General features: G+C 52.9%; 1 protein-coding gene across 1 annotated transcript; it reads right to left on the bottom strand.

Annotated features, from left to right (window-relative positions):
* Positions 1–766: 766 nt before the first annotated feature.
* On the bottom strand, positions 767–20862 carry TRAIP (TRAF interacting protein). The gene is made up of 15 exons (XM_032699337.1): positions 20566–20862; positions 19226–19283; positions 17902–17985; positions 14306–14345; positions 11615–11742; positions 9023–9117; positions 8310–8423; positions 7309–7396; positions 5679–5768; positions 5382–5470; positions 4542–4697; positions 4293–4341; positions 3614–3739; positions 3025–3075; positions 767–2040 (listed from the first exon to the last, which is right to left on the bottom strand). Exons 1-15 carry the CDS (start codon positions 20661–20663, stop codon positions 1912–1914), a joined length of 1395 nt encoding a protein of 464 aa, XP_032555228.1. The 5' UTR covers positions 20664–20862; the 3' UTR covers positions 767–1911.
* Positions 20863–21122: the final 260 nt, after the last annotated feature.

The raw sequence follows: 21122 nt of genomic DNA, 5'->3' as shown, positions 1-21122 counted from the left end.
TGGGCTGTAGCTGAGAAGGGGGCAGGGCTGCCTTGATCGGGTGCAAATTCCTTCCCCAGGCTCTGACAGGTCCCCAGACCAGGGCTAGAGCAGGACAGCCCTGAAAACCCCTCTCAACCCCTCCACTGCAGGCTGGGACCTGCTCTACCTTTCTGGGCAGACATAGCACCAGCTCTCAAGTACCCCACCATTTGGAAGCCCACATCCCTCACCAGCCCTACACACCCAGACTTCCACTCCCACCCCCTTAAAAGGGTCTCCCTGAACCTGCTTCAGGCCAGAGAGATCCAGAGCAAGTCTCACATTTTTACACACCAGGGTACCTATCTTGAAGGGACAAGGGCCCCATGCAAGAGGATTGCTGCAGACCCTCTCCCAGGCTTCTCCTCTGCAGAATTAACTCTGCCTAATTAAGCCCCTGCTTCCTGCATCTCGAGCTTGTTTTCCAGCCCTTTGAACCTTCTCCTCCCGCTCCTCCAAACTCTCCCTGCATTTCACATCATTCTGCAGTCAGCCCCAAGTGATGCAAGTGAGACACAGCTCATGCTCTGCAGGCATTTGCCTTGTTCACTGCCCTGGAAGTGGGCCTCACTTTCCTCACAGCTTCAACCCAGCACAGCCCTTCCCTGCACAAGGGGCCTGTCTCCTGAGCTAGCAACAAAGGTTTCTGAAGGGTCAGGCACATCAATCACCCCACACTCAGCACCCGAGCTCAGCCCTCCACCCTGAGCTGCAAGAGGGTAGAAAATACTCAGAAGCCACAAGTGTGCACAGCAGTATATTTTATTCCCTAAAAACACATTTTTTAGCCAGTCCAGGTACTAAGACTTCCAGCCTGAAGCAGCTGGAAATGGGAAACATTAGATTTGTACAAGAGTGCTGTATTAGGTGCCTCACCATGTCTGTTCCTTGCAGCTCAAACAGCCCTGCTTCGGGGGGCAGGAGGGGATCTCCTGTTCCATGTCTCCAAGCTGAAGAAGCCCAGACAGGTTCAGCCCCAGCAGTCTCCCCCCCTCCCCTGAAGGGAGCCATTCTTCAGCACTTCTTCAGGCCATTCCAAACCCTCAAATTGCTAGGCAGAACAGTTACAAAATAACAAAAATACTCTGTAATCTTATTAAAATATAGAAATTCCTAAACAAGCTTCACATAAACATGTGCCAAGTCACACCAGCCCACCTATCTCTGCTTCTAAGCAGGGCAGGGTATCACCTCAACACCCTTCTCCCCAGTCAGCACTTTCAGTGCCAAGCCTGCAAGAACTCAGTGGACTTCACGGCCCAAACCAGGGCAGGGCAGCACAACCCCCAGGCCCACATGTGGGTCTCCCCAGCCCACACAGGCCTGTGGTCAAGGGAAGGTGTTTAATTTGATGATGAATATACAGACATTCCACAGCAGCACAGCCTGCTCTGCACACTTCTTCCTCCAGGAAACTTTACTCGAACTATTTACATCAGGTATGGAGTTGGTCCAGGTCCCTTCTCCCTGCTCCTCCCCAAACTCCCATCCCAGATACCCTTCCCACACCTCTAGCTTGTGGCTGCATCCAAGAAATGCAGTTCCACCTGGGGTCTGGTGTTTGAGAGCCCAAAGCAGCAGCAACTGCAGAGCTCTGAGCAGGCCAGAAGACAAAAAAACCCTGCTGCTTCTACATGAAAAAAGAAGGAAGGAGTGGTAAAATGAGGTGGGTAACTCAGTCCAAGCATTATCCAGAGGCTTGGTCTCCTGTTGGCTTGCTGCAAGTCCAGGATTCTGTAGAGGGCACCTTGTCTCACCCACAAGGCACATCAGTGCTTTGCAAACAGCACCCCCGCACAGTGGTGGCTGCACATTGCTTTGTGCCAGGCTCTGGGTGAGTGTGCTCTCCCTGCAGCCCCTTCCCAGCCTCTCCCAGAAAGCGAGGGGCTCTCACTGCAGGAAACTGTCCAGTCTGGCCTGACTGCTGCTGGAGGAAGATGTGGAAAGAGATGCAGATGCTGGCCTGGACACCTTCTTCCTGCTCTTCACTGCTAATGGTCGGATTTCTGCCAGGTTCGTCTGGAGGTGAAACTGTCAAGGAAAGCACAGACCAGTGCCCTGGGGACACAAGTGATCCAACACCTGCTGCAGGCCAGCCTGAACCACAGACCTAGGACCCAGCCATACATCTACACCCAAGGAAAAACTCCCTGCAGGACAGCACGGGCTTTGCTACCTTTTCACAGCAGCAGAGCTCAGACACACACCTGTCCCATGAGTCAAGGAACACTTCCCACCCAGGAGAGGTTCAGATTGGACATCAGGAAAAATGCCTTCACTGAATGCGTGGTCAAGCATTGGAACAGGCTGTCCAGGGAAGGGGTGGAATCACTGTCCCTGGTAGTGTTCAAAAGACAAGTAGATATGGTGTTGAGGGACATGGTTCAGTGGTGGGCTTGGCAGTGCTGAGGGGCTCTGATCTTAGAGCTCTTTTCCAACCTTGATGATTCTATACTACCCCCATGCACACAAAACAGCATTTAAGTGTACAGATCTGAGCTTCAAGACGTTCAGAGCCAGTGCACTGTGCCGGGAAAGGCAGAGCAGCCAGAGCCTGCAGGAGCAACCCCAGGGGAGGAGAAGCTCCACACCCACAGGGCGAGCTCAGCCCAGCCACTCCTCACCAGAGAGGAGCAGCAGGATCCTGCAGGAATGAAGGCTCTGGCTGCACGGGCTGGCAGGCACGTGGCCAGGAAGAGGCTGTGCCACACTGCTGCTCCAAGATCTCAAGGGCACAGGCAGTCCCAGCAAATTGCACAGATTTCTAGCTGATGGGCTCCCCTGAACGAGCCACAAGTGCTCCCAGCAAGTTCAGGTCCTTGATGCCTTTGCTGAGCTCAGACTTGTTCAGAGCCAGAGAGTCAGAATTCCTTGAGGGTCCCTGTCCATTTTTTGTTGACTGGGGGACAGAGGAGTCCCCAAGAGGGCTGAGACCAAGGAGGAAGAACAGAAATGAGGTGCCCACAGCATTCCTACTGCCACATGAGCTGCAGGAAAGGATACAGGCTGTATGAACTTCGTTCTGCCTCCCATGCCATCATACCCAGTCCTCACCTAGGAGAGAGAAACAAATGAGCCTGGAGCAGCAGCACAGAGCCGTGGCTACCCCTCCTCCTGTTGGTTATGGGCAAGGAAGAGCCTTGCAGGCCACAGCTTTTGGAGAGGGGTTAAAGCACCTGGAAAAACTCAGCGCTTGGGCTAAGCCCTCACCTTTGGAAAAAGACAGACTGAAGGGTATTAATAAAGTTTGGGAATCTTGGGCACTTCTTGAGGCAAGCCGAGCCTTCCAGGCAAGGCTTAGGATTTTGTCACTGGGAGAGAGGAATACAAGGAAAACACCCAAAGCTCCAAGGAGGCAGAGGAATAGGACAGAGAGAGCCACTTAGTCTGCTGCCAGGAAGGGAGTGAGCATCTGTCATCCCTGGAGCTCTGCAGGACTGGGAAGTAGCCAGGTTGTGCTCCAAGATTTATTTTCCACACACTGTATGTGGCAAGGTAAAAGCCTGGTTCGCTTCCTCCTGCAGGGTCACTTCAGGACAGAGGTGGCACTGCCAGCCCTGGACACACTCACCAACTGGACAGTCATACTTACAGTACCCATGTTCTTGTGGGGACCCAGCAGGCTGCCCATAGATGCCTTCTTGGAGAGAACAGAGTTTCTGATGAATGCTGGCAAGAGTCCTTTAAGAACATCATCCTCCACATCATCTGCCCAGTTCTGTCCCACCAAAAAAAAAAAAAAAAACAAAAACAAACAAGAAAAGCCCATTCAGGAGATCATGATGGTTAAAGGAGTCCACATACAGGCAGCATTAATAACACAGACAGCTATTTAGGATAATGGCTACTGCCATACCACATGTCAGGCTGAAAACCAGCAGCTTCCAGCCTCCCACTGGGGCTCATGTAGAACAGTGCCTGGTAGGCAGGACACTGCCCCCAGCAAGGCTGGGAACAGCCACCTCAGCTGACCCCTAGCCCTTGTGGTCAGCTCCACGTGGTATTTGCCAAGCACACCTGGGGCAAAGTCATCAGCAAGAAGCACGTGGGCCTCCACTCTCCCTCTCCTGTCCTTCCAGGGGGCCCAAGGCAGCAATAGTGCTTCTAGGAGACCATGAAGGAAAGCACTTTGAAGCACATACTGTGGTTCTATAGATGGGATGGTCTATGACCACAGTGGCTTCTACATGGAAAAAATGGATCCTTTATCCCAAGCTTATTAACAGCAGAATCAAAGAGGTGATACAGAAAATCAAGGTTAGTTCTTTTACCTCCACTGTTTCCTTCAGAACTTTCTTTGCCAGGTTTACCACGGGAGGCCTGTAAGAAGCCCAAGGAGCAAATCAGCAGAGATTTATTGTTCAAGTGGAGCAGGCAAGGACAGACAAGGCCAAGCAAATGACGACAAAGCTTGCAGCACGCCATCAGGCAGCTGGAGAGCTATCTGATCTCACACAGCAACTTCCAAAGCAGCGAGACTTTGATCTCCTTTAGAAGCAGAGAGAGGAGGGGGAACTCACGGCCTTTTATCCAGCTTCTGCCTTTTTGCAGGGCTGAAGGGGGATGTGCAGGGCTGATGCTCAGGGGTGTCCACATCAAAAGTGGCATCTAGGTTGATCTCATCGCTGTGGGCCGGGCGGTGCAGCTTCGGGTGCCGCAGTTCCACGGGAGTGGGGCTGCAAGGCCAGGAAAAGCGTCAGCCATTGGGCCACCATGGGCCACCCAGCAGGGGAAGGGAAGGCAGAGCTGCACACAAGGACAGCAGTGGGACCCTGTTCTGCCTGCATGTCAAAGGAAGGACAATCCAAACCCCAGAGTTTAAAGCCAATGCCCTAAACTACTGTTCCCCCTCGAATGGGCTGCGCTACAACAGCAGCACCCAGAGTCCAGGGAATCACACTGCTGCTCTGTGCACACAACCCAGCTTGCTGTACTGGGGTAATGGCACAGGTTCCTCACAAGAAAGGCTGAATAAAAACATGAGATGTCATTTCTCAGGCTAGGTTCCTCTGCCTGGCTAAGATCTCTGGTCCCCATACACCATGCCATGCTCACCAGAAGGCCAGCTCTGAAACAACCAGAAGAGAAGCTTTAGGGATGTTTCCCTGGCAGGACATAGAAACAAAGAGTTTTTCAAAACCCAGGCCATTCCTCCACCTGGTCCTGACCCAAACCCTCAGAGATATGCACTTTTTCCAGTCAGCCACAAGAAAAAGGATACAAAGAACAAAACAACCATACTACTGCGATGCCTGCCAGACTAGCATGTCTCTACTTCCCCAGCTAATTAAACTGTCAGCTCTTGCTCTGGACCCATGACCACTGTCCTTGGCCTGTATCTGAGGATACAGCTCACTAACCTTTCAAAGACTAGCCGACTGAGTGTCTCTCTGGTTACAGATGGGACCTTCAGAGTATCCTGCAGGATGTCTATCTTCTTCTTCAAACTCTAGAGGGAAAAGGGAAAGCAGACAGTGAGATAAGGAAAGATTTTCTAGTAGATACTTTGCCCCTTTTCCATAAATCAGCATCAGGTGGAGCTCAGAGGTGGGCTGGGAAACTTAGTCACTGAGCAAAAGCCAGCATAACTCCTGGCTTTGCAGCTGCAGGCCATGGCCAGCTGCCAGTTACTGCAGACTGAGGAATGATATTCTCACCAAGATCTCCTTGTCTGCATTCTTCAGATCCTTCTGGGTGCTTTTTAACTCCTCCTGTGTCTTTTCCAAGTCTGAAGTTGTTTTCTGCAGCTGCAGGATACAAGAGCAGAGTGTGGGTTACACCACTGGGTAAGGGAGACTGCAGACCCCTGTGAGAGCAGCGGGCTCTGCACCACATGCTACTTCTCCTGTTTAAGGGTTCAATTTTCCTGTATCAGTCTGACCAATCTCTCCTGTACCAGCACAAGCCAATCCCTACCCACTTCCACAAGCTGCCTGCAGAGGGATCTCTAGGGCTGCTTGCCCAGCCTTTCCTGAACATTTATGCCTGACGGCGACAGCTTTTCCCTGTTCTAACACTTGGTGGCTGCATTCTGAATTCCTGCAGGACTTTGGACACACCAGAGCACAAGAATTACAAACCACAGGCTGGAGGATGGCTGTGCATCAGCAGTGCTGGCACATGGACAAGCCTGATTCAACAGGGAAGCATGCCAGAAGCAGGGGTCAGGAAGTGGATGGCTACCACATCAGAGATTTCTGTGGGTCCTGGAGGCTGGGCCAGCCCACAGACTGTAGGTACAGTCAGCTCCCTGTCAGCCAAGCCCTGAGCCCTGAGTGCACTGACTCGCATCCTCCTGACCCAGCTGTGATCACAGCTTGGCTCTGACTCAGCCTGGAACAGCTCAATTCCAGCAGCAGCACCTTGTGTAGGGGGTTAACACTCCTGGGGAGCAGCACAGCAATCTGAAAACCTCCTTCTCCTTTTGAGGGGACAACAGCTATGGCTGAGGAACAAAAATAGGCCAAAGCCACCCACAGCTTCTTACTTTGTTGGCTGAGAGATGGGGATGCCCCAGGGAACACCTGCGCCTTGGAGAGTGAGGCTGCAGGCACACACTTTTCACGGGGACGTGCTACCAGAACAGACAAAGTGCTTCCTGGCCTGAGCTAACACGGCCCAGCCAGGCCTGGAGCAGGGGGGAGCATATGTCAGCAGAGGCATGTCAGCATTCCCAAGCTCTGCACCAGTTCAAGACCAGCCCAGGCAGGGTCTGTGCAGGGCCACCTGCATGTCCTCACTGCACTTTGGGAACCTCTCCTGCCTGGGCACAGCATGATGAAGGAGCCCTGGCCCAGTTCAGCTGGCCAAAGGCACAAGGCTGGGTGTGACTGGTTGTGCCAAGCCAGGGCTAAGCCTTGCTCAACTGACACTGGCTCCAAACCCCTTCCCACCTTTCCAAGGGGCCCAGTGCTGCAGAAGGAGAGGCTGTCAGCTGAGCGCTCAGCAGTGTCACAAGATGAAGTGCTACTTCCAGAACCCAGTGGGAGCAGTGAAGCACCTGTGTGCTGCTGCCTTCCAGCCCAGGCTCCCTGCCAAACTCTGGCTCTGCACATGCTGCCCTACCACTGTCCTCAGAGACTGCACTCCTGACAACAGCCCATGAGCCGCTCGCTTACCACAGCATCACACCCTGACCCAGAAACCCCAGCCTGACCTTCCACACACCCATAACAGTCAGGTAAGTGCTCAGTGTGGGAGTGGGTCACCGCAGAGCCTTGGGCCTCAGTTGTGGGCAGGGATCTATAGACCAGCTGTTACCCTGGTGACTCACACTCTCCCCTTTACCTTGTTATTGACAGAGAACAGCTCCTTCTTCAGCTTCTCTGCCATCTCAACAGAGACCTTCCGAGCCTCCTTCAAGTTCTCATATTCCCTGCGAAGAGACCCAAAGAGTCACACTGTTTGCAAGATGATTGAGCTAGAACTTCTCAGAGGCAAGCCTAGAACCTTAATTTGAAGCTCTGGAACTGCAGAGCCACCAGAGAAAACCCGGGAGACACAAAGCCCCTTAGGGAAGAGAGCTGAGTGTACCAACAGTGTGTCACACATTCTGCTACACTATGGGGGAGAAAAAACCTGCAAGGGATATCATGCCTGATTCCACCAGCAAAATGGAAACCAGAGCCAGAGACATTTCAGTTGCCAATGAAAAAGACAGACAGACAACAGAGCACAGTCTTCATGCTGGCAGCAAACAGGGGACTTTGATTTAAGTGACTTTTCAGAGACTTCACACTATTGGCCATGCACATTCACTCCCAATTACACCACAGGGACACTTGCCTCATTACAGCTTCATACCAAAGCTGCAGTTACTCAGCTGCCATCAGAATGGACCCAAAAAAAGCTGTGTTTTTGCCCAGCAGGACCAGATGGATTTCCAGGCAGGGGAGGGCAGCAGTGCAGACTTGCCTTGCCAGAGGCCACAGCTGCACAGTGCAGGGCTGCAGAGGGCACAACCCGGAGCTCCTCATCCGCTCGCTTCCCCCCGGGCACGAGAGGAAAGCAGAGGGAATAATCATCATCACTTCATAGGTGCACTGACAACTCTGGAGACAGTTCCCATGGTGACACACATGTCACTACAGTGACAACAGGAACAGTTCAGTGTGACAGGCTCCAAACTAGGTCCCCGGGATGTGTCAGTCAAAACCCAGTGGAAGCCTGAAGAGGCGGAAAGAGCCCTGCAGAGCCCATGTGCCTGCTGCTACTCAGCGGAGGGTCTCCCTGGGCTGAGGTTAGGATAGGACAGCACTAGTCAGCTGTGCCAAGCCTGCAGCACCTACTTCTTCAGTGAGACACAATAGATTGCAAGCTGTTCAACCGCTGCCTGTCCAACTCCCATCTCTCTGATCATCTCCTCCACTTCGGGGCGCTGGCTCTGAAGCAAAAGCTCAATCCTGCACGAAAGAAACCAAACAAAAACATACCCTCAGCTCATGAGTCACAAACAGAGCAGGGAAAACGACAGGAGCCCTGCTTCCCCCCATGGGGCTGGTGCAGCCTGAGCTCCTGCTGCAGACACTCTGGGTGTCATGAGGGAAGAGACACAGCTGCCTCACCCCAAGCAGGGCTTTTCGCTAGGGAAGAGCAGCATCACTTGGATTAGAGAAGGGGCAGCTGTACGCACATAGTGCACACGGAGCTGATGCCCCAGCTCTTAGTCCCTACAGCCCTGTGGCTGACTGTGTTCCTGGGTTGGCATTCCGCCCCAGCATCCTCTGATAACAGGAATGGCACATAGCCATGCTTGGGGCACTGGGGATGAGGCCAGTACCATGCCTTGCTGCTCTTTAATGAGAGCAGCTGTCTAGAAACCTAGCAGGGACAGGCAAGGGCAGGCCTGCTAATGCAGCAGTTTCCAACCTTACAGGTAAGGTGATGCAGCATGTGAAGGTGGATGTTGCAGCAGACCCAGCAGGACCCCTCCCTCCCCCTCCAGGAAGGGGAGAGGTGTGCAGCCCAGCCTGCCAGGCCCAGGGAGCACCCCGGATCTCACCGCTCCATGCTTCTCAGCTTGTTCCGCAGGCGGCGGGCCTCCTCCTTTGAACTTCTGCTATCCTCCTGCTGCTGCTCTAGGAATTTCATCTGCTTCTGCAGAGAAGCAAGCACACACAGACCGTTAGGAAGGCTCCAGGGATTGTCAGAGAAACATCCCGGCTTATGCGCGCTGCGGGCAGCTGGGAGCATACACTGGCTCTTAATGCTATCACCACCTCAGCAGCCCAGGATTAGGGACAGTTGAGCTCCCTCCTGCTGCACCCCCAGCTCTGCCCCCCACCAGCACAGCAGGGTCTCAGTGCTAATTGCAAGGCGAGGCCGGAGCTGACACCACATCGTAGCCCCTCTCTGCTGGGAGCACTGGAGGGGCTGCACAGTGCCCTGTACGCAGTGACAATCTGTTTTACAAAGCAATGGAGTCCACAGCAAGCAAACCTGGCTATCACCTTCTCCTCCGTGCACAGCTGATTGCTTTAGCCTCCATATTCTCCCTGCCATTAGTTGCTTAGAGCATAAATAGGAATGAGTGGGTCTCTTTTGGGAGACCTCAGCCAAACAAGACACAAACCCAGGCACTTCGCTCACCTGCTGCAAGCCTATTGCAGCCATCACCTCTCCAGGCTCTCCAGCAGCAACACAAAACCTCAGCTGAGCTGGAAAAGCACACATCTGCAGTGTGGCAGAGGACAGGGAGAGCTGAATTAGCACCACTCCAATGCATCTAGGTTTGTGTGTGCCTGGGCATCTCACACAGCAACTTCGAAAGGCTCCGGGCCTGGTTTCCGCACAGCACTGACTCTAGGGAGAGGCCTGGCAAAGGACCATCGCTTCGTAAAGCTCCTTCCCACACAGAAGTTAAAGGATTTTATCCACTTCCTGCCACAGGAACCAAACAGCTGTGAAACCACTGGGAATTTGCAGAGTGAGAGTGTTGCAGGCTCACATGTTACTCTTGCTTAACCAGAGCCCATCTTTGGCTTTCCCTAACCAGAACCTTCTACACTTCAGATCCCCACAGCAGCCTTTTGGAGCAGAGCCCCCAGCCTCTGCCAGCCTGAAACAGCAGCAAACTCTCACACAGAGGTTCAGCAGCAGCTGACAGTGCCAGCAGAAGACAGGAACGGCGCAGTCTTAACCTGCGTCACAGCAAGTTAAGCCTGGATTTTCACTGCAGAAGTTTAGTGCTTTAATCTTTAATGATGCAGTATAAGACAGTGCTTGGCATTCAGCTGGGAAACCCCGTACACCACAGAAAAGATACCTCCAGGTCCCTAATCCTTCTGCCCTGCCCAACTTTCATTACAAGGACTTAAGCACTTAAGAGAGGGTTTTGCAACAGGCAAGATAAGCACAGAGCTTCCTCTGGAAGTGTCAAGGGAGGAAAGCCAAGCACAGAGATGTTGAATCCAGCAGCAAGATCCCAGCTGCCTTTACACCCAAGCAGATTGGATATAACCCCATGACTGGGTAAAAAGAGTTGTGCTGGCTCACAGAAAGGCCTGTCTGGCTTTAATTCATTACTCTGTCCTTCTAGTGTCAGGTAGACCTGGACTGGTTCCTTCCAGAAAAGCCCAGCTGCAGGTGGTGCACAGCAAGACAGCCCCATGACGCATCTACAAGCTCTCCCTGGGCCACTTGACCTTGCAGGTCAAGGAATATGATGCACTTTAGGATACTGGGTCAGACCCATACTCCAAGGGGCAGAGAGCTTGGGAAGTGCAGTTGACCTCTACCCCATCTTTCAGCCTGCAACTCAGAACCCCCCCTACCTGCACCCCATCATGTGAAGGCACATCACCTTCACACAGCAGAGACTGCCCAGCCCACCCAAGGCAAAGCTGCTACAAGACATCCCAACAAAGCAGCTCCTGCTCTTACCCTTTTCCTCTTGCTGTTTACGCACAGTACATGACTACACACTGAGTCACTGCACGCTGAAACACACAGGAATATTTGATCCCTGGACTTCACAACATTACTAACCTAACTGAAGCAAAGCCCTGGCAACAGAGGAGAGACAGGAGAGTTAGCTGGATCAGATCCCACTCAGCAGAAGCCTGCAACTCCCCCTCCATATTTTTCAGTTTGATTTCTCCCCCAGTCAAACTAAGAAACTAATTTTCCTTGAATCCCGCCTGGCCTAAACCCATTTCAGAAGAACATTCTACCACAGGGAGCCAGCATTTCAGCAATGGGGCGCTGGGGCCAGTTCCCACACTAGGCTCACGCTGCTACCTTTATGATCAGCACTGCCACTTCATTAGCAAGGCTCAGCCACACCCCCCAGGCTGGGCTGTCAACCCTCCCTCACCACGGCCACCTCTGCCTTGAGCACACAGCCACCTGTACACAAACCACAGGCCTGGCTGCTATGCCTCTGAATCACCTCCAGGCAGAGCACACACAGGACCTCGAGTCCAGCAACACCACTTGCTTTGATAAATAAAAACAAAATGAAAACCTGGGCACCAGATTCAAAATCCCACTACCGCAAGCTCTTTATTAGTAGGACCTGCAGGGACCTCCAGCAAAACTAACACTGACTGTGCAATGGTAAGTGCTGAAGTCCTGCTGGGGACTGGAAGGGTACCTTGAGAGAGGAGCACAGCATCTCTGTCTCTCCCAGCACCTTCTGGAGCGACTCTATCGTGGTATTGCGCACATCCAGAGTGTCCCTCAGCCCATCCACAACAGCCTGGCATTCTCGCTTTTCTTTCTCTGGAAAAGAAAAGAAGAAAGAAAAAGGTCATGGCCCAGTAACCCAGACTGCAGCTGCCCCACAGCAGCCAGAGCGCACTCACTGCTTGCAGTCCCAGCTCCAGGCTGCCAGAATTTGGCCGTTCCTGGAGAGAGCCATTTCTCTAAGTGCTGTCTGCACCAGGTTCTGTACTGAGCAACTGCTTCTCTCAGTGCCAGCAGGCTTCAAGATTTCTTTACTAAAGATAAAAAATTCCCTTTAATAGCTTTCCAGTGCCAGCCCTGCTAGCGTTGAGATGATGCATCTTAACTCTTGCGTTTTCTCAAAGCCAGGCTTGCACAAGGGAATCATTCCTCTCGAGTTACACCACACTGTCACAGAGCTGGAGAGCAGAGCTCCGAGCCCATCCTCTCCACGTGGAGCCTCACGTGCCAGGAAGCCCTTTGGGTGCCATTGGGCAGCTGTATGCAGTGGTACACCATACTCTGGCATCTGCCATCACCACAGCACCTATGTTGCGAAGGGCAAGAAGCAGAGACACCGGGGACTTTGCAGGACACATGACAGCTTAAGCAGATTCCCCAAGTGCCCCCACCTTTTGCAGTCATAAAACCTGAGTCCTGCTGTTCCTTCCCCAGGCAAACCAGGAACACATGCCTCTGACCACCAGAAAGAAGGTGGTGGAAAAAAACCACCAGATATTGATTTGTTTTGTCGAGACAAGGGAAGAACAGCTCACGAAGCAACAACCACCATCAGGAGCTGACAGACCTACGCAGGGAACAGCCAGCATTGCTGGAAAGCTCAAAACAGTTGGGTAATGAGGGAAAGCAGCAGCCCCTCCACCTAACCCTGCTGAGAGCAAAGTAAATTTTTCAGCTCAGCATCTTCAGTCTTTGCTAAAATTGCCTCTGGCTCCAGCTTGACAAGAGTGGAGAGCCAAACAGTGCTTTTCCAAAAATCTTCTCCTCGCAAGCAATCCAGTTTCAAATTGTGCCACCATATCCTGTGGAAGCATGACCTGCAGTGCAGCTTCACTGCTTGATCAGAGAGTAGAAGAGCCACGTGGGACTGGGGAAGAAGAGAGGAATGTATCCCAGAAGAAGCACGCGGGTGGCTTCTCCATTGATCTGCATAACCCTTTCTCACCAGCACAGCCTGGAGACGCTCCCCTGCATTTGCAGGGACTCCACACCCACCAGAAGAGTTAGGGCTTCCCCCTCCTCCGTTCCCAGCTGCCCAGAGGCAGATGGCAGGAGTCAAAGCTCTCTGTGCTGCAGGAATGAGTTTTCAGCTCATTCAGAGTGCCTCCCACAGCGTCTGCTGGGTCTGCTCGGAGCTCGGCACCTCTTGAGCCATTTGCAAGCTGATCCGAGCCTGGCAGTTCCACAGCTCCTCTGCACAGCACAGCACAGAGCAGAGCACAGCTTCACGTGGAGAACTTATACACAGGAACCAGCAGAGAGCAGAGTACCCACAGCAAAGGAGGCAGGAGGTGGGAAGGAGCTTCGCATTTCCAATATGAAAAGAGAATGGGATAGGGAATGTCAAATCCAACCTCTACTCACCAGGAGCCGAGAAGATTAGCAGGCCTTCGAGCAGTTTTTCTTGGATAACATCCTAGCAAGAATCCCAGCCACCTTCCCCAGAAGATCTGGCTCTCTACCAAGTCACTAAACTCAACCGAGCTGGCAGGAGAACAGGCCTCAGAATAGAGCTGTGCAGACTGTCCAATTCTGCTCTCAGGCTAAGGACCGAATCCTCATTCTACTGGCTATTCACGTCTGTCTCGTGCATGCAGGGAATACAGAGGGAAGACAACTCTCGGGGCGTGGGTGAGCCCCCAGCATTCTTTAAACATTTTTTTTTTCCCTTCTGCTAGCATGTTTTAGGATTTCTGTCACTTAGACTGACATTTTCCTTTTGCTGCTCATGACTCATGTTCTGATGACAGGCTGCCTACAGACGATGCTTAAAACCCATCGACAAGTCTCCAGGGCTTTTGCTTTTCCTGCCTCCCTCAAACATCCTCTAAAATTAAAGATGGGAAAATGGAAGTGAGCACACACTGAACTCCGTCTGCTCTTCGCGCGACACATGTGGCACTGCAACAGCCAAACAAATCCAAAGCCTTCCCACTGCTGCTTTTGGACACCACTTTCACCCTCTCATCTGCTGGAGGGAGTGAGCCTTGGCCACATACAGCTGTGAGTTCCCCAGTGAGCAAACCAAGGGTTTTGCTTTCAAGCCTGCTCCAGATAGAGCTGTGCTGCAATTCTGTAGCTTCTGATTAGGAAGAAGGGCAAAAAAAATTGCATGTGTGTCTAAACTCACAGTAAGCTCCTGAGTTACAGCAGAGCTGGGCCAGGCTGCAGGCCTGGGCTCTGTCATGCAGAGCTTTGGATGGTCCCACCCCAGAAAAAGCTCTGAAGAAGCTGTACCAGCGAAACAGTTTGCAGCCTGCACCGTTTCAGAGGGGGGTGGGCTCTGCACAGGGGTTCCTCAGACCTGGACAAGCCACTCGATAGAGCCCAGGACCTGTCAACTGTGGCTGCCAGCCCCCTGCAGGCAGCTGGAACTCACCTTTCATGGAGAGCTGAGCCTTCACCTTGTCCAGTTCATTCTGAAACACAACACAGAGAACCCGATTAGGAAACGCCCTGCAGAGATGCTTTCACCACATCCTAAAAGGACCAGAGGGTTCTCAGCAGGACGTTTGCACCAGGCAGGTGCTAAGGAGGGAACACAGAAACAGCAAGCACAGAGTTACAAGCCAGGACTATCACAGGGAACGCAAAGAGCACCTCCAACTGGCATCCTTCAGAGGGGGGGGAAGAGAGGATCACAGTTTCATCTTAGCCTTGACAACCTTGTGTTTCTCACACTGTCAGTCATCTTGTTTAAGCTGAATAATTTTGGAAGGCTCTCACGGAAACACAGGAAATCAGGCAGGAACAATTTTTTATAATGTTTTACCTAAACGAGGCAATAAGGCAGGGATGTTGCCAGACTGACTGGATTATTGAGAGTTCTTCAAACTGAAGTGAACTTTAATTGGATGCAGGTGGGAGACAGGAGGGCACACTCAAACACCTGAGAAAGTAACCAAGCATGCAATCAAACAGGCTGACAGACACTGAAGTCACTGCAGCTCAGGATGCTGATACAAGCTAACAGCTCAATCGAACTGCTGGAAACAGATCACTGAGAAACTAATCCATACCACACGAAACTGAGGGTGCACAACATCTCCTGGGTGCCACAAGGGTCTGAGGAACATCAAATATTTCTAACGCCTTCATCAAGAATCAGAAAGAGGCAGCAAATGCCCTGTAGTTTAAATTAGTGATAATGAGGTGATATGACTTAACCCTGGTGAATAGCCAAAGGAAATGTAGAGAGGTTACAAAGAGAGGCTATTTTTATATATATATACATATATGTATGTATGTATAAAAACCCAGAGAGAGAGAGAAATATATGCAGGAAAGAGTCAACAGAAGATGACTTAAAAAGCTGTGTTAGAGAACTGCAGAGGAAAGCACATAACAAGTCAGGCAGGAACTGCAGTGGAATAAAACCACAATAAAATGCCAACACAGAACTGAAGCAGAGCACACAAATCTGTGCAACCCGGAATGCTACATGCAAATCTGAGCCAAGAATAGCACCACCAGTGACCACGGATCTGACGGGACCGGAGCAAAGCTCTGCTAGTGACAATGAAGGCAGGAGAGAAAATATGGGATGTAAAGCTTGGTAAGCAGAAGGGACTAAATGCAAAGCCTAGCAGAGCTGACTTGGATTTGCCCCCAGGGGCACAACTGCTGGAGGGCTGAGGTGGAATTAACTCTGCTGCAGGAACTATTCTGGAGTAGCTTCCTCAGAGTCCTATTCAGGAACGATTAGTGAGCTCAGAAGATGTGCCAATTATCATGATAGCACAGAAATCCTGGGCTACTGCGGGCAGCTGTGTAACATTACCTCATTCATCAACCTAATCTGAAATCCCTCATCCTCCACCACAGCTACTCAGGGGATACAGGTTCCCTCTGGTGTTTCCGTTGAAGTTCATGCCTGGGGGTGGAAAGCAAAGCAGCCCCCGCACTCCTTTGACCGCAGACATTTCAGAGCAGAAGCAAGAATGAGGAACAGCACCGAAGACAATTACTATCCAAAAGATAATTTGGATAATTCTGCAACAACAGGAGAAGGTTTCAGATCACGAGGGAGCTCTTCTGACCACTTCACTGGGTGCCTAAGACTGGTTCTCAAAAGAGGATCCCAAGCTTGCCTCCCCAAGATGACAAGCAGACCACAGCTACACACTCTGCTTTCTAGCACACCCTTTTCATGGCAGGAGGCCAAATACTCATTCCAGGACATTTGTAGACTACACAGATACAGCTCCAATTGATTACAGAGACAAATACCACTCTATGCCCAGGCTCTCAGAGGGCCAGCCAGGGGGCTTTTTCAGGTGAAACCCCTTCTGGCCAAGGATGTTACCAATTCTTTTCTCAGCCTTGAGAGCCTGGGCTTGGTCTACTGTGTGTTGGCTTTGCTGAACTGCTGCCTGGCCAGAATTAGATACCTCATTGCAGAGGATAGATGGATATTAAATAGATGGATATTAAATCCCCCACCCATGGCGAACAAGGCATCCATGGCTATTAAGGTGCTCCATGTCCTCCAGAAACGAGGCAGCACAACACATGGAACTGTTGACAAACCAGTATCAGCCCAGCAGCAACTCGAATGCACATAGCAATGAATACCAACACAAGCTGACAATGCTAATTTACACAGAAAATATTTGGTTCTTTCCTGTTGGTGACCTCAGTGTCCTCATTAAGCAGGCAAAACACTCAGGGCTAGATGTTGCTCTGATGGCCACACAACAAGATTTATAGGAGCAGGAGGAGTTACCATCAAGCTTGTTGTGCAGGAGCAGCTCCACAGACCTGCCCTTGAGCAAGGAAGGGAACAGCTCTGCACAGCCTGCCTGGAGGGGGAAGGCTGGGAGAACCCATCTTGGATCCTGGGGTGGGGGTGAGAGAAAACAGAAAGCTTTTCTAGGGCAATTCTCTCCAGTCAACCCATTTCCGAGTCACTCGTCTAATTACACTTGTGAGACCAGATCTGAATATGTACCAGAGGCAATGTTTATCTGCTCTGAGGGCAAAAAGCCCCCAGTGCCCAGAGATGCTCCTCCATTTCCTCAGCACACAGACTTTGGCCTTCAGTTTTGTAAAATTAGTTGTCTTGGAGAACGACAGTGCTCCTGACATTATAGTCTGGCTGGCTTTATTTTAAAGACATATGATATACATACAGAATTGTCATGGCAACTGCTAATTATGGTAATTGCTGCACATGCTGATTCTAAACACAAGAGGGTACAACCATCCTGTTATACCAAGGTCAACCGACCACTTTTTTTTGGAACAGATAACTCCAAGACAGAAGGAACCCTGTGTCATCCACACAAAGGAGGAGAACATGGCACAGCTGCTCTGTGTTCATCCCCACTCACTCCCAGCCCTCCACACCCAGGGGTGGCACCTCGAGAACACCACCCACCACCCCAGCTCCAGCCAGGATTCCCCCAGGGACCGAGCCTCAGCCCTGTCCACTGCTGCCGGTGTGGCTTCAGGCAGTTCCTTTCCTAACATCTCTTGGGGAATTATGACTTATTCCCCACCCTGCCCCACTTCTTTCAGCCTGTGAAAGCTGCACAGAAGGGAGCAGGGGACACTTCCTCTAACAGCCCCTTTTTTCCAGAGCGGTCAGCAGACCACATGTGCAACCAAGCCACAGACACCAGCGGCAATTCACTGCATCTGGGATTTCCCTTCTCCTGCCTTTGGGAAGAGCTCTGTAGCCTCATTCCCAGGGGAGAAGCAGCAGTTTGATGTGATGCTGCTTCAGGAGACTTCCAGGTAATGTGAGAACCAGAAGGAAGAGCAGCAAAGTAGAAGAGGCTTCTTGAGTCACCACATGGGATTTAGTCAGGGAGAACTTTAAATCACCTCATAGAGACAGATGTGCTCCAGGTCAGAAACATGAGTGCAGCAAGCTCCAGCTTGGGAAGCACCTCCTGGAGAGCACAGGCAGTCCAGGCCACGCTTCCAAGAGGCTGAAGCATCATACAAGGGAAGAACCCCCAGTCAAATTACCTGCAAGGTCTCTGCATCCGGTGCTGCCTGCTCCTCCAGGGCAACATCAAAAAACAGCTTACTGATGATGTGTCTTTTGCTGACCTAGACACAGGAGACAGAAGAGGTTGATGGGCACAAATATGGAAACCACAGATATGGAATACGGATGGAGGGGGAGAAGGTACCATCTTATGACAAGGCCATGAAAGGCAAATGAGATCACATGCTTGATGCCATTAGGGCTGATGCTCTGCTTTGGCTCATCAGCACAGCAGCAGACCCCCCACTCAGTTTTTTGGGAGTGCAGCTCCAGCCAAGCTCCTGAGCCTCAGTAGAAAGATTCAGACATTTCTGACTCGAGCGCAGTCTGTTCTCTGGCAGCCCAGGCCCAAGCAGCTGACGCTGAGCTAACATGATGCCAAATCCTAAGACAGAAGTACGTGCTGCTTTCTGCAGGCAGAAGGTGCTGTAATTGAATTTGATAGCTCTCCACACCTCCCCCATGCAGTTACAGCTTTGTGTTTTAAGTATTATATACAGTCATGACACCAGCTAATTGCATGGTTACTGCCACATAAGATGTTATTTCGCGATAACTCCATGGTAACCCAGAGATGTAAGAGGCAGAGAAGAACAGAGGGAATCAACAAGTCAGGGAAGGAACAAGGGCCAAGACCTTGAGAGGAAGAAAGAAGCACGAACAGAGAGTAAGCCCAAGCTGCAGCTGGATAAAAATTTACATCTGAGAGCGAGGAAACATCTCCTGCATTCGCTCCACGCCAAGACCTACTGGCAGCACGAAGGCTGGTGACACAAGGGACTTCAAAGAAGTTCAGGTCCCAATTAAGCCACTGGAAACCCAAGCCTCAGCTTCCCATCTCAGAAGCAGAGCACATCCTTCCCTCCCTCCCTCCCCAGCCTTTGCTCTTCTCAAAGGAGGGCCAAATGCTGCAAAGCCAGGACATGTTATAAGGCCCACATACAGCAGAACGGGCTCCTCACCTGAGAGCAAGGAACTGGCCACTTCAGAAACACAAGTCAGGTGTCCCCATCATCCCCTTGCAGCCCTTTCTGTCATCCTGCCAATACTTACCCAGCCTAAATAAAAGCTGTGAAAACCCAGAGCCCCTTCCAGGTGAAGCTGCAGTGACGTGGCAGGGCACCCTCAGTCCACTCCAATCAGAAGGGCTATGGAGGGGAGTTGATCCTCTCAGCCTTTGGGGAGTCCCAAGTGACAGAAAATCGCTCTGTCTCCTACCTCAGGCATCACCCCACAGCCCCTCGGTGCCATTGCAGGGCACCATGCCACAGACACAGAGGTGTGTACAGGTGATGGCTTTACCTGGATCCTGCACTGCGGGCACGTCCGGCTCGGTGCAGTGTCAAACCACTGGATGAGGCTGAGAAAGGAAAAGGTAACAGGCAGTAAATCCTTAAAATCCAGGAGTGCTGCTCCCAGGGGCCAACCTCAGCTCCCCAGGAGGCAGCAGGATGTGGCTCCTCGTTGCACACCAAAGCAGAACCACAAGCCTTCAGCCCAGCGGTGTGGCCGATAGGAACGCCACGAGACAATCCCGGGCTGAATTTAGCATGTGAGCTTATCTTTACCGGGGCAGAGCTTTCACAGAGCTCAGATCCCTCTGGGAGACAGGTTTTGAACAACCTCAGTTTCGCAGGAGTGAGCGGATCCGCGCAAGGCGCGGCACAAGAGCTGCTCTATATCAGGATGTGACAGCCGAGATCCAGCTCGGGCAGCTCCAGGGGGTGCCACTGAACACGGATCTGCGAAGCGGGCAGCTCCAGGGGGTGCCACTGAACACGGATCTGCGGAGCGGGCAGCTCCAGGGGGTGCCACTGAACACGGATCTGCGGAGCGGGCAGCTCCAGGGGGTGCCACTGAACACGGATCTGCGAAGCGGGCAGGACCGGGCCGCTCTCTGCTCCGACATGATGGATGCAAACCTGCTGCGCTCCCCAGCAGAGCCACTAATGCATTTTGCAACCGAGCCATCACGTCACGGTGGAAAGGTTTATTTTGGGAGCAGGGTAACAGCCTGAAGCTGGCAGGTTACCTCTGGAAGCTCTCCCTCCTCCGCTGGCTGCTGGAGGAGAGCGAGCCCAAGAAGCCCAGCCGAAAAAGGTGACAATCACCCCCGTGGTGCCACTCCGAGTTTGTCAGCCAGGAAAGCAAGTGCCCACCCTCTCCCCCCACGCAAAGTTTATTTCCTCAGAAGAATCGTTTCCTTCCAACACAGACATTTCCAGCACGGTTCCAGCAGTAGCATGGAATTGCCAGGGAGGCTTCACCACAATCCAACACGGCTGGCACCGGCCTCCGGAGAGAAGGGAGCCCGCCGGCAGCGGAGCGACACAATCACAGAAAAGGCCTCCGAAATCTTCGAGCCCAACCCGTGACCCAACACCACCCTGTCAGCCAGACCAGGGCACCGAGTGCCACCTCCAGTTTTTCCTGAAACACCTCCCGGGACGGTGTCCTCACCACCTCCCTAGGCAGCCCGTTCCAGTGTCTAACGAGCACACCCCGGGCTGCTGCAGCCGCCCCGAGCGCCTCTCAGAGCCGGAGCAGCGGGTCACGGCTGACACCCAACGGGAGCAGCCGGCCCGCCCTACGCCCCCCCATCCCACCCGACCCGTCCCGTCCCGTCCGGTCCCGTCCCTCACCAGGCATGGTGGAAGGTGTGCCCGCACGGCACGGCCGCCACGTCCCGTTCGTTGTCGAAGAAGTCGGAGCAGATGGTGCAGTGGGCACGGATGGGCATGGCGCGAAGAGGGGGGGGAAGGGGCGGGGCACCGGGACGGGGCGTCGGGAAGGGTTCGGAGAGGGTGTGTGGAGAGAGTGGGGTGGCTCAAAGTGGGTCCCGGGGAGATGCCGGGGGTCCCGGGGGGGCGGTGCCGGTCCCAGTGCCAGAGCGGCCGCGCGGCACCGCGCGGTTTAAACGCCGGCGCGCTCCGCCGCTTCCGGCCCGGCCCGGAAGTGACCTCACGGGGCCCGCGCAGAGAGGAACAGAGGGGGCGCGCCCGGAGGGCGTGGCCGTACCAAGGGGCGTGGATTGACGAGGGGGCGTGTCCTGTGCTGGGGGCGTGACCGCGCCCGAGTGCGGGCGCCCCCGGGTCCCTTTGCCCGCCGGTCCCGCGAACCCCGGACACCCCGGAGCCGAGCGGGGGCACCGGCGCCGCGAAGCCCCTTCCCGAGGACCAACTCCCGCAGGGCTCTGCTG

This window comes from Chiroxiphia lanceolata, chromosome 11 (assembly GCF_009829145.1).
Source record: "Chiroxiphia lanceolata isolate bChiLan1 chromosome 11, bChiLan1.pri, whole genome shotgun sequence".
Lineage (NCBI taxonomy): Eukaryota > Metazoa > Chordata > Aves > Passeriformes > Pipridae > Chiroxiphia > Chiroxiphia lanceolata.
Note: the sequence above shows the minus strand (reverse complement) of the source record. Positions and strands in the feature narration are given on the sequence as shown.

Excerpts from the sequence above, each read along its gene's own strand:
- TRAIP (XM_032699337.1), bottom strand. The coding sequence starts at position 20,663 with ATGCCCATCCGTGCCCACTGCACCATCTGCTCCGACTTCTTCGACAAC. Across the intron at positions 11,743-14,305 it reads GGCTCAGCTCTCCATGAAAG|AGAAAGAAAAGCGAGAATGC; the intron begins GTGAGTTCCAGC and ends TTTCTTTTCCAG. Across the intron at positions 9,118-11,614 it reads TGCTGTGCTCCTCTCTCAAG|AAGCAGATGAAATTCCTAGA; the intron begins GTACCCTTCCAG and ends GCTTCTCTGCAG.